This window comes from Ostrinia nubilalis, chromosome 11 (assembly GCF_963855985.1).
Source record: "Ostrinia nubilalis chromosome 11, ilOstNubi1.1, whole genome shotgun sequence".
Taxonomy (NCBI): Eukaryota; Metazoa; Arthropoda; class Insecta; order Lepidoptera; family Crambidae; genus Ostrinia; species Ostrinia nubilalis.
In genome coordinates this window covers 13,348,977-13,362,273 of record NC_087098.1, presented here as the reverse complement: position 1 = coordinate 13,362,273, position 13,297 = coordinate 13,348,977, and the positions used below count along the sequence as shown (strand labels likewise).

At 38.2% G+C, this 13,297-nt stretch overlaps 1 protein-coding gene across 2 annotated transcripts; it reads right to left on the bottom strand.

Moving 5' to 3' along the window:
* Window positions 1-6,671: 6,671 nt before the first annotated feature.
* On the bottom strand, window positions 6,672-12,769 carry LOC135075902 (uncharacterized). 2 transcript variants are annotated; one of them, XM_063970361.1, is made up of 3 exons: window positions 12,593-12,769; window positions 11,721-12,206; window positions 6,672-6,829 (listed from the first exon to the last, which is right to left on the bottom strand). In XM_063970361.1, the coding sequence occupies exons 1-3, from the start codon at window positions 12,682-12,684 to the stop codon at window positions 6,709-6,711; spliced, it is 699 nt and encodes a 232-aa protein (XP_063826431.1). In that variant the 5' UTR covers window positions 12,685-12,769; the 3' UTR covers window positions 6,672-6,708. The 2 variants fall into 2 exon arrangements, with proteins under 2 accessions (XP_063826431.1, XP_063826432.1); XM_063970362.1 differs by having other exon boundaries at window positions 12,517-12,604.
* Window positions 12,770-13,297: the final 528 nt, after the last annotated feature.

The window sequence follows — 13,297 nt, the reverse complement described above, 5'->3', positions numbered from 1 at the left end:
TAAAATACTAATGTGAGTCTTGTATCGATCTCGTATCGTATCGAAACCTAAGGCAAAGAATTGGGGGTACTAAATCTTGTAGATCATGGTTGTCTTTGCACTTTTAAGTGAGGTCATACAACAAAATTATAAAACTATGACAATTCATCAAAATTATAAAACTATGTACACACGTCTAGTAACTTCAAATTATATGAAAAAGCTGACGTCATAAGGTGATAAGGGGTCAATAGAATAACAAACTTAAGGGACCTACCTTAGGATACCAAATAATCCTGCTCATACCGGATCTACCCAAAGTCGAAAAACGTAGCAAGTTTTTCATGAAACCAAACACTGTGGACTTCTTTTTCAAACGTTATTGTATGCGTTGTCAGTGTTTGTACTACTTGGTCTATACGCATAATATTTATGTGTAGTGCAGTGGTCGCGATTTATGCCAAAAATATAACTATAAGGACTTGCTGATTGCGATTGTGATTATGTAAGTACATAATAATAAACTTTTTGACATCCTTGAATATTGTGATTATGAACAACAATTTGTTGTAATTTGATTTCAGATGTAAAAAGTTTTATAAGTCAATGTAAATAAACATTTAGATACTAATTTTATAATTGAACTAGACTTCCAAAATAATTGTATGACGTATCATGTTAGTCTGCCGTACGGCGTGAGGTAACCAGTAGTCAATAGTCATACCTTTGTCCCTTTGTCAGTCAGCGATAGAGGTGCGTATGCAAATTGTTAACCACAAGCAGAGTAAATACAAATGAGTAGGTCATCTTCATAGAAACGCACCGAGCGCAGTTTGTATGTGAGCGCGTCAATACGTATGCGGCGCGCACGCACACACTGACAAAATTCGGCGCAACACCAACACCCCGCTAATCCTCGCTAAATTTTGTCAGTGTATGCGTGCGCGCCGCATACGTATTGGCGCGCTCACATACAATCCGCGCTCGGTGCGTTTCTATGAAGATGACCTACTCATTTGTATTTACTCTGCCACAAGCCTTTAACTCGGCTACCGAGTACAACTATTGTACTCTCGTCCAGTACTCGGAAAAGGGCGGGGTTATTTATTACGAATAATGGCGACTGCGAAAAATGTAATTAAACGCGGCGCTCTCATTGGTTGGAGTAATAATCGCGTTGCTATTGCACTTGCAATTGGTCTAAGATCATGCCGTGATCATGATAATATGCATGCCGCTCCCATCGTTTTGGTTCATAATGATAAAACTTGTACATTAAATTTCCGCCGCTGAGCGGTGCTGTCAATGACTGACAACGGTTCCATTGTTGATCGGACTCGTACCCATTTCTCGTAGTGTTATAACTTTAAGTCACATTGTTAATTCCAATTACATATTTGGCATGAGATCCATACTATGCTTTGGTACAGGTGATACTGGAAATTAACGTTGACTATAATTTGTAAAATATCGATTCATTCCTATGACGATGTCACAACTCTGTAGTCTCATAACACCGCCGTAAATCTTCGTCTTGCAGTCATAGAAATTAAACCTTATTTTACGGAATTAGAGCATCTACTTCTATTTGACGAGAATAGATGTCATGATCTTTCACAACTGTCAACTATTGTGTTTCTTATTCTTGATAGCTTTATGTTCTTCCATACGGCATACCACCGTAGCGTCGTTGTATAGATCAAGCAAGTAGACTTGAGGCCATAAACAAGCAAAGATTTGTATCTGTATACGCTTGTCACGCTGAAGTCTTATCTTACGTATTCTGACTGATTTGTGTTATGTATTCAAATATTACATCAGTGTGAGTATGTGTTCGCCTCAACATTCTTTGCGCGACCTATAACGCTGTGCTGTGTATGGTTCTTATGTCAAATTATTGACTGGAATTACAATCCTCAGTTACTCATATAAAAAATTGTTGCCCTAATAAATTAGACGCCGACTTTCTACTGTTCGTATCAGTATTAGCTGTTCTGTTCTCAATTTTATTGGCAGTTTTTATATTCCATCTAAGTATTTCTGACAAAAGTGAAACGTACGTTTTAAATAAAAACAAGGATATTTATGGATGGATGATGAATAAAATAGAATTTCCTGGCGACTACTATTCTGTTGTTTTTCTAGTGGTAACATTATTTTTATTATAAAGTCAAAGTATACAGGGTGTTAATAACAGTTATCAAAAACTTACTTTCATTAAATACAGTTTTTGTCAACTTTTCTTTAAACCCTGTCGCTGCATTGGAAAAGCAACTATTACTTATGAATGTATTTTTTATAAAATACAAGTTTTTATTATCTTTTTACTGTTATAAAAGATCAAGACTGTTAACCATATTGATCTAATTAAGTGCCTCGAAAATATTACATGGAGTCCATATTGCTTTATATTGATTTTTCTTTGGTTAGATCGCATCTTTCTTACCATCTTTATTTATGAAAACTTAACTTATTTAATGGCATTTTTCTCAACTTCAACTGTTTGAATGTCTTGTAATTTATTTGTTAACTACCAAAGAGTTCAATGTTAGCGATGTGGACTCGTGTTACTAGTTTATGAATACATAATATACAATAATATGTAATGCATATTTATACGGTTATAGTGATTAAAGATTATTTTAATATTATTAATTCTTTTCCTTTATTCTTTATGACTCAAATCTTGTATTTTAGGGCCCTTTTAAATTGCGACTTTTTGAACGATACAGACGCGATTCAGTTGCGATGCAGCATCGATAAAGTCGTAAAACATCTACATTTACACACGCGTTACTAAAAGCAGCGATACAAACTCGATGACGCACACTGGTTCAAGAAACGATAAAAATGGAATTAGCGATTTATTCACTTTTCTCGATGGTGTCATGTGTATAATGTCATAAAAAACGTTTTGTTTAAGTTCTATTTTTCTGAGAAATGCGTAGTTTTTGCTATATTACATGTTTTGTGTTTTATTTGTATGAAACGTTTCCTTCACGAGGGTCTTATTCAAAATGTTAAAGTTTGTTAGATATGACTACTTATAGGTTTTAAAGAGTCATACTAATAGAAGCTAATACAGTAACAACTTTGTCCCAGTGCGTCCCCGTTTAGGATATAAGTGATATTTTCTAAGGTAGGGCAGGTGACCCGGTTTTGGCCATTTTAAGAATTTTTTAGATTTTGAGGCTATATCATTTTACAGTTTTTGTTATCACGGACTTATTTCTTGTAAAAAGTGATTAAATATATTTAGATCTAGCCTAAGGATACATTTTTTTTCATAATGATTCAATGGAAAAATAATCCTGTAGAAAAGAAAAAGAAATGGGAATTTGTGCCATTTTTGGCCAGCTTTACCCCATTTCTGGCCACAGTCATGTGCCAGTTCTGGCCATCAAAATTCATCAAAAAAAAAAAAAAAACTACTCGACGGATTTTAACGAAACTTGGTACAATTATTTTTCATACTCCTGGGCAGGTTATAGTATACTTAGGAATTCCCACGGGAACAGGAATTAGCGGGAAAATCCTTTTGTATGAAAAATCTAAACTGCTTAAGTTAGACGCTTGAAATTTGGCATGTAGGTACCTTAGTAATCTTAAAGCTTAGTTACAACAAGGAATTCCCGAAATTCCCACGGGAACGGGAATTAGCGGGAAAATCTTTTTGTATGAAAAATCTAAACTGCTTAAGTTAGACGCTTGAAATTTGGTATGTAGGTACCTTAGTAAACTTAAAGCTTAGTTACAACAAGGAATTCCCAAAATTCCCACGGGAACGGGAATTCCCGAAATTCCCACGGGGACGGGAATTCGCGGGAAAATCCTTTTGTATGAAAAATCTAAACTGCTTAAGTTAGACGCTTGAAATTTGGTATGTAGGTACCTTAGTAAACTTAAAGCTTAGTTACAAGGAATTCCCGAAATTCCCACGGGAACGGGAATTAGCGGGAAAATCCTTTTGTATGAAAAATCTAAACCGCTTAAGTTAGACGCTTGAAATTTTGCATGCAGGTACCTTAGTAAACTTAAAGCTTAGTTACAACAGGATATTGCAAAATTCCCACGGGAACGGGAGTTAGCGGGAAAAAACATTTGTACGAAAAAATCTAAACCGCGTAAGAAGGGGGTAAAACGGGATCCACGCGTACGAAGTCGTGGGCAGCCGCTAGTATGAAATAAAATATCTCAGCTTGAATTGAAATCAACATTAACCTATAGTACCTATAAGTTTATGCGGTTAGTACTGGAACAATTTTCTTTTCACAACACCGATTTTTTTAGTATTTGGTTTCGATGGAGGCATTATAATCGTAACTCTGAAAATGAATCGATTACTTATATCAAAATAGCTAAGTAATTAAATTGAAAAATCACGATAAAAACTAAATGGCCAAAAGTGGGGTTCTTCGTGCACCACTTTTGGCCATTCATGTGGCCAAAGATGGGAAAATTCATTTATTCTGGCTCCATTAGTGGCCACCTCTCATAAACCCCTTAATAAACAAATAGCGATAAAATATCATTAGTACCACTTAGACAGTGTATTCTTTATTACGGATTAACATAAACATTAAAAAAAATAAGAAGGATTTAGAAAATAATGATTGTTTACTCACCCGCTCGCCTTAGCCTTTTTGCTAAGACTTAAAACAATTAACGCTTCTCAAAAAATAATGACTTGTTGGATTGAAGTGAAGCTTGACACATCAAAGCTGTTAACGCTATCAGTGTTGCTAATATTAGATATTTTTATTCCCGTAAACCATAGAGTAATATATAAGTCTTTGCCTTAGTTATAACGATTTGAAGTTCTAAATGGCCACAAAGGGGTCGGTGGCCACAACCGGGTCACTTGCCCTACGAAAAAGTAAACAAAATATATGGATAAAAGGCAACTTTATGATAATTTATTGATTTTCTAAAATAAAAAGAAGCTAACAATCATTCCAATCTTAATCATTTATTATTCAACATCATCATCAACATCTATAAATTCAAAAGTTTCATCATTATTTGAAGCTAGTAAATTTTTAACTTCATTAGGAAGAGGAGATTTTGACTCACACTCATTTTTGGTCTTATTGTTGACAAAAAGGATCCGAAGAAATAAGTATATTATTTAAAATATCACGATTGGTCACTTATCGGTTAAATTTACGCGTATGATTCTCTCTGATCTTTATTCCGCGATTCTGCAGCTTCTTCCGATAGTGCTCCTATTGGCATAATATCTAAGTAAATTGAGTGAAGTTTTGGGGGTTTATTTGCTCACCGGAAGCCATAGCCCTTAATAATACAGACAACCTAGGAATCAGATCTTGACTAACTCCAGTGATGTTGGATGTTTTTTCTGGATCTGCAAAAAATCTACGCGCAGTATTTCCGTTGTTTGTTGTTCCAGCCCCTTGCTGCACAATTATTAGCAATCCAGTTTTATCGCGAAACCGTTTTTGTATTTCAGCTTTTCGTTTCTCCATATTTGCTTTTTTATTATTTTCCTCTTGCTGTCCAAGTTTTAAATTCTAGTCTATAAGTAATGTGTAATATAGTCTCCATAGCCCATATCCATGCGTGCAATGAAGATAGGCCATACCATACTTGTACATATCGATACTTAAAGATCTTTGTTTTAATTTTGTTAAATGATTCATGTCGGTTTTGCTTTGCACTTAGATATTATGCCAATAGGAGCACTATCGGAAGAAGCTACAGAATCGCGGAATAAAGATTTTAGAAAGATCAGAGAGAATCATACGCGTAAATTTAACCGAAAAGTGACCAATCGTGTTATTTTAAATAATTTATTTATTTCTTCGGATCCTTTTTTGTCAACAATAAGACCAAAAATGAGTGTGAGTCAAAATCTCCTCTTCCTAATGAAGTTAAGAATTTACTAGCTTCAAATAATGATGAAACTTTTGAATTTATAGATGTTGATGATGATGTTGAATAATAAATGATTAAGATTGGAATGATTGTTAGCTTCTTTTTATTTTAGAAAATCAATAAATTATCATAAATCTTTAAAACCTATAAGTAGTCATATTTAACAAACTTTAACATTTTGAATAAGAGCCTCGTGAAGGAAACGTTTCATACAAATAAAACACAAAACATGTAATATAGCAAAAACTACGCATTTCTCAGAAAAATAGAACTTAAACAAAACGTTTTTTATGACATTCTACACATGATACCATCAAAAAAAGTGAATAAATCGCTAATTCCATTTTTATCATTTCTTGAACCAGTGTGTGACGTCGCGATTCGTCGCTGGGAGCGTAGCAGCTGCATTACAGTCGCGATTCAAACGCGATACAGCATCGATGTACACGCGAAACAGGATTGATACAAACGCACCGACACAAACTTCTTTTCCCCTCTACCCCTGCGCCTGAATTCAAATTTCTTTCGCCCGTATTCACAAATGATGCTTGCTTAATTGAAGCAGCATATCGAACGCACAGCGTTAAATAGAGCTTTGTGATTGGTTCGTGTGTCACCCTGTGCATCCACACACACTGTGAGTGCTGTGAGACCTCATAGTAATGTTTTTGAATACGGGCGTGTATTTGCATAATAGATACAAACGTGTGCAATTTGTGTATTGCTACTCACGTGCGGGGGTTTCGATCAATTTCACAAAATAAAAATAATAGTTGAAAGGAATATATCATTTTTTTTGTAAAACAGAACTCGCACAGACGGAACTACACCAGTTTATATGAGGAGGATGATGGCTACTCCGATCAGCAGCAAGATGGTTAGGCAGCAGTATAGCTGGCAGCAGAAACGGTAGCAGTAGTTGACGAACCGCTCGCCAATGGTCTGGCGGTAACAACTGGGGACAAGATTTCGTGTTAGGAACTAGTATTATGGTAAGTTATTGTCAAATTGTAATGCATGTAATGTAATGCAAGCGTAGGACGTCCACCCACAAGGTGAACCGACGACCTTATAAAGGTAGGAGGAAGGCGCTGGATGGGGGCCGCTACCAACCGGCCGTTGTGGAAATCATTGGGGGAGGTCTATGTTCTGCAGTGGACGTCCTATGGCTGAAACGATGATGATGAAGATGAATGCATGTTTTGAGAAGGTCTGCTGACAGGTTGATTTTTGTTTTCAAAGTCAAAAGTCAAGTATTTCAAAGTCGGTGAATGCATTTGAATACTTTTATAGCTAATGAGGATCAGTACTGTTGTAGAAAATTCAATAAAACTAGTATCTACGTTAATCTTTAAGACATAAGAAAGATATATCTTTTTGAATTATCCAAATCGGACCATTACTTACGAAGATATTAAGTAATAAACATAGGCCGTTTTTGCCGCTAAAAGTCAACGTACGCACGGCCGCGTGACGTCATTATATCCGAATCGAGCGCAGCCGGCGTACTAATGGGATGGAAAATATTTTTTTCCGGCTAAACTATCAGTTTTAGAAAAAAACTTTTAATAACATTTATTCTTCAAAATAAAGTAACCTATCGACCAGTAATTTTTAAAAATAAAAATTGTGAAAATAAGTATTGCTATGTCCAAAAACCACATTTTCATAGGATTCGATGCTATGCGGAGACGCGGTTGGGGTGAGTGTAACTTAATGATTGTTTGTATTGAACATAATAATACATAATATGATGCTAATACCCAGTTTCTGGCCTGGGGGGGGGGATAAGTCATACCCAGCTTATAGCCTGGGGGGAGGGGCAAGCCTTACCCAGCTTCTGGCCTTGGTGGGAGGGGGGAGAGGCAAGTCATACCCAGTTTCTGGCCTGGGGGGGGGGGGGGGGGGGGGTAAGTAATACCCAGCTTCCGGCCGAGGGGGAGTCATACCTAGCTTATGCTTATGGACTGGGGGAAGGGGCTAGCCTTACCTAGCTTCTGGCTTGGGGAGAGGGGGGGGGGGGAGGGGTCAAGTCATAACCAGTTTCTAGGGCTGGGGGGAGGGGCTAGCCTTACCCAGCTTATGGCCTGGGGGAGGGGGGGGGTCAAGTCATACCCAGTTTCTGGCATTTCTGGCATGGGGGGGGGTGTCATACCCAGATTCTGGCCGAAGGGGAGTCATATCCAGCTTATGCTTATGGCCTGGGGGTAGGGGCAAGCCTTACCTAGCTTCTGGCCTGGGGGGAGGGGGAGGGGTCAAGTCATACCCAGTTTCGGGCCGGGGGGGGGGGGGGGGGGTAAATCATACCCAACTTCTGGCCGAGGGGGAAGTCATGCCCAGCTTATGACCTGGGGAGAGGAGAGGGGCGGGGTAGTCATACCCAGCTTCTAGGCTAAGATTAAATAGATTTCCAGCACGGAGCGGCTGTCCTTTCCTGCAGCAGCTGGCCCGCCCATGGGAACGGCGAATGGATAGGTAGGTGCGTAGGTTTAACTCAGAAAAACTAAATAACAGGTAGGTATTAACTATTAAGTGTACATCGAAATGATTTTCATAGCAATGTCTTATTGTTAGAAGTTATACCTTATTGTTAGAAGTAAATAAATTAATACTTATACATTTTTATATTTTACTTGGAAGAAGATATGACTCTAACAACACTTATGTACACTTTATTTGAATAAATCGCCAAATATACCACCGCGGAGACCCCAATCGCGTCTCTGCGTGCCATTGAATCGTATGAGCGTATGGATTTTTTGCGTTATTTTTCACAATTTCCATTTTTAAAAATTACCTATCGATAGCTTACTTTATTCTGATGAATAAATGTCATTACAAGTTTTTCTCTAAAACTGATAATTTGGCTAGAAAAAAATATTTTCTATCCACGCAGTACGCCGGCAGCGTTCGGATCGGATATAATGACGTCATCGTCCCCGCGCCGGGCGGTCAGTGAACTTTTTTAGTAATTTGGCCATAACTTCGTAAATTTTTGTCGTAAAACAAAAATTTTTGCACTGTGTATTAAGGATTTCTTAGCCCTATAAATCTGCATTCACAGCTAAAAATCGAAATGATCCTCATTGTGTTGTTGTCAGCACGAAAACTTATTGCCCGATCTAAAAAAATCCATTCTCTGCCTAACTAAAAATAGAGTAAAATCTGTTTCAACTTCAGCGCTTTAACCGCTATTATCTAAATCGCTTTAGTCTAAAAGCCTCATATCCCTAATCTAAGAACAAACACTTAACTAAAGACAAACATCGGCCATAGTGCTCCATTGGCTTGCGAATAGAGTTCTGTTTGTGTTGGTGATCGCCAATGAAACCTGTCAGCGGTTTATATCCAGGGCACACTACATACTTACACATACGAAAAAGAGTACCTATATTTTCAACTTTACCACTATGCTACTTCGAGTGCGGGGGCAAAAAAATTAAAAAGAATCACCATAATGATGTAGCTCATAATTCTTTTTTTTTTTTCTTTTTTTTATTTGAATATCTTATTTGACAGTTTAAACTCTAGGCTAATCTTATGCTACAAAAGGTAAAGTTATACATGTGCCTGAACTAGGAAATTTTTTTCCTGTATCTCAGGCGAAATAAGGCTTAACGATACTTTATTTAACTATCATTAGCAAAATACATATTATACATAAACAATCAACAAATTATATTAATTATCAATACAAATTATGTTTATACTAAAAATTAAAATCTATAGGTACCTACACATTAAGTAAAATCTAAGAATTAAAATCATTTATTATGGTTACATTGTGCTACTTAATATTGCTTACTTAGCGTTTTCTATTACATACGGCATGCAGGTGTCTGTGTCAACAAAAATAATAATTTACGAGTACAATGATTTCGGTTTTAAGGTTAGTAGACCAGTTCTGTGATCGGTAATTTTGCAGTTAGTTACTAATATTATAAATGGAACAAAATTGAATACACTATCTAAGTCAGAAATTAACCTATCTAATAATAAATAATAAGTATAACACAAATAACTCGCAAGTAGCCCTTAAGCGCCTTCATAGTCTATGGAGTTAATGTATCTTGTTTCTGCAAGTTTTTTAGCAGGGCATTCAGCGTCACCTGTCTTGTGATTGCTGGGCTTTTTGAAGTGTAAGCAGGTCGCACATTTTGATGGCTCTTCCTTTTTCGTGCAGTCCTTCAGCGCGTGACCCACTTCTCCGCAGTGGCCGCAAGTGATGGTGGCCTCCCGACACGTCTTTGCAGCATGTCCATACTGCTGACACTTGAAGCACCTTGTCACCAGAGTGAAATCTCTTACAGGGCACGAGGACCAATTCACAAAAACTCGGTCATTTGTTATTAAGGTCTTTCGTATTTGAGCTGAGACTTCTATGACATAATTGCAGGTTTCAGCATCTTTCTTACCTGATTTATGACTTAGCTTAACAGATGACATAAATGCTTCAAATGATGTATTTGGTAGTTTCTCGGCTAAGTTTTGTTGGTAAATGCATTTAAAAACCTCAGTTTCTTGCATAGAAGCAGGAACTCCGAGTACAATCATCCTGGGTTTCCGTTTATTTGTCTCGTCTATAGTAAGGCCAGAGGTTTTTAATTGCGCCGATTGCTTCAGCTTTTCAATGTCATCTTTTGAGTCGGTGCTGATGATGACGCCGCCATTTCTAGTCTTCCGCAGACCTCTCACGTGCAATTTCATTTCATCAGGCTTGATAATTTTCTGCACTAGGTTCTTGGTCTCCTCGCTTGACTTCATTTTATCAGCGGGGTAAATCGCCACTGAACTTACATTTTTGGGCTGAATAAAATTGTCAGGGCTTTTTCTAACCATGTCAGCAAAGGAGACTGCTCCCGGGATTGGTTTAGAGGTCACTTCAATTATGTTTTTGAGGTCTTGAACTTGCTGTGAAAGGTCTTGGTTTTCCTTGAGGACCTGCACGTTACTGTGAGCTTGAATAGCTTTTTGCTTCAGCGACTGATATTGCACGGCCGTTTGGGATGTTCCATGGCTCACCCTTCTGCACAGGTTACTAATCCTCAGTTTCTGGTCAGTGTTGAGTTTTCCTTCCGATGAGATTATGCACACCTCATTCAGACACTGCTCGATGCTCTTCATCCAGTTCTGGAGTTCTGAAGTGGCCACCACTTCGAGTGGTTCCATGACGTGCTCGGCGGGGGCGGCGGGCGGCGCGTGCTGAGAGGGCGTGGGCGGAGGGCTGCGCTGCGTGAGCGCGCTCCGGTTGAAGGGACTTCCTTCCATATTACTATGTCGAATCACTTAACATTATAAGTTCGGTGTCTAATTAGAAACGAACGACACAGTAGAACACTTCCGAGTTCCGAGAATGTAGGTCGCGATATTGCTAATGAATAATTAAATTAAATATTTTCATAGCGCTGACACGTCCGACCAAGTTAACGGCTGGCGAATGAAAATCCAATTCCAATACGAGCCACATCATAATGATTATGATGTGGCTCGTATTGGAATCAAGATCCTTAATTTATTTTAAACTACTTAAAAATAGCTCGTGTCGTAGTGGGTGAAAAGTTTTCGAGAGGTTACCACGAGCCGGAAGACGTAGTATGGACACTTGGGTTGGGCAGGCGTTCTACTTGGTGGGCCGACTATCTGGTGAAGATTAACTTGGTACTTAAATACCGGGCAAGCCAGGACCGGTCGCTGTGGAAATCCTTAGGGGATGCATTTGTCCAGCAGTGGACGTCATAAATGAAGTAGACCAAATGGACAACAAGTAAATACTCGGTAACGAGCTGCGACTAAAGTAAGTTTATTTTTTAACTTTATTTACTTTTTAGGCCATGGGTTTTACTCACGCTTTCCTCACAGACACGAATCTCGACTCTGCTTTGGGCTTTGCATACGTTGACTTGCCTTTCTTTGGCTTTTCAACAGGCGGAGGTGGGAGAGCCTTAAGTGGTACAATCTTTGGTGGTGGCGCTACTTTTATAGGTTTTTCTTTCTTCGGTGGTGGCAGCACTATCTTTGGCTCTGCTTCTTCTAGATACTTTTGCTGCTTTTGTAACTGTTCAATGAACTCTATCTCTCTTTCGCGCCTGAGTATGTCCCTTTGCCGTTGTTTCTCCCTTTCTCGCTCTCGCTTCAGCTGCCTCAAGGCCCGTTTCTTCCGAATCCATGTGCATAGTGCGGTCGGTCGGGCCGGCGTGTCGTCTCTTTTTTTGGAGCTGTAGGGCCAACGCTTCTCTGTCGATCTGTTGACAGTAACAGGGCTTCTGTGTTTATACCGACTGATCACTATGGGTATGGTTAGGCGATGTGGGTCTTCCAGATGGACTCTAGGCCTAGAACATTTTAAACCCGAATTAAAATAACACAAAATTCGAATACCTCTACGTTTCTTTACCATATGGGATTATGGGTAGATAATAAAATTCTGATCTCCCAATAAATCCTACCAAGCCCTTTTTCTTTTAAAATAGGTGAAATTACATTAAGGTAAGTCCTGGGTCGTTCCCTTGGGTATCACATGCGTGGGTCTTTGTTTGACCCAACTGTAGTCGTATTTTCTACACTAGTCTTCAAAAACTATTACATACCTAGTATTGTAAATAATGTAACCAATGCTTATTATCGGGTCACTGATTCTTTTACCTTTTATACTTCGCCACAACGTAAAAATACATTGAATTCTTCAAAACTACTTGCAAAATATGAACAAGTTAATTACTTTATAACCTTCGGTTTGCATGCTGAGCATTGCTTGTTTTCCGGACAAGAGCATGGCTTGCCCCTGGTCGAGTCAAGGATTCTACTAAGCATCTGGAATCACCACATCGTCATAGTTTTGACGATTTTTATGAGCACATTCTCATCTTGTTTGGTTTTACTGTTGACGCTTCATTCGTGTCAATTTGGCAGGTGAATGGTGACTGTGATAGAGGATTTTATGTTAGGTTTAAAGTACTAAAAAGTACCTATTATTTGAAGCCTTTATTTATGGCTCATTTAGTTCAAAATCACTCAGTTCCGAATCATGATGACCCCTTTCCTCTTACGAGCTAATTTTGAATTAGCAATCTTCTTTCTCAAGAACTAACAAAGTTAAGAAACATGAAAATTACCTGCCTATCCTACACGTCAAGTATCCCAGTAGTCCCGGTACTAAGTTTGAAGTTACCCATTAAAAGTTTCCTCTACTTAGTGCCTTTAGAGTGGTCAGCTGTCAGTTGCATAGCATAGCATGGAGACTAAAGACTCTACGGTAATTTACCAGCTTCTTTAGCATTAGAGCTATTTCTGTAAATAAATAGGTATAAATTGGGACGTGAAAATAAGAAGAAAAGGGCATGAAATTTCAACTTTCGAATTTTCCGGACGTTGTTTTCCCGATGCAACTTAATTAATGCCTTGATTGTTTATTAAAAATACTTTT

Bases quoted from the DNA above. Each gene is read 5' to 3' on its own strand.
- LOC135075902 (XM_063970361.1), bottom strand. From the start codon at position 12,684: ATGCTTAGTAGAATCCTTGACTCGACCAGGGGCAAGCCATGCTCTTGT. The intron at 12,207-12,592 runs GTAATTAACTTG...AAAATGTTCTAG, and splicing joins TGCAAACCGAAGGTTATAAA to GCCTAGAGTCCATCTGGAAG. The intron at 6,830-11,720 runs GTGAGTAAAACC...TCTTGTCCCCAG, and splicing joins TTCGTGTCTGTGAGGAAAGC to TTGTTACCGCCAGACCATTG.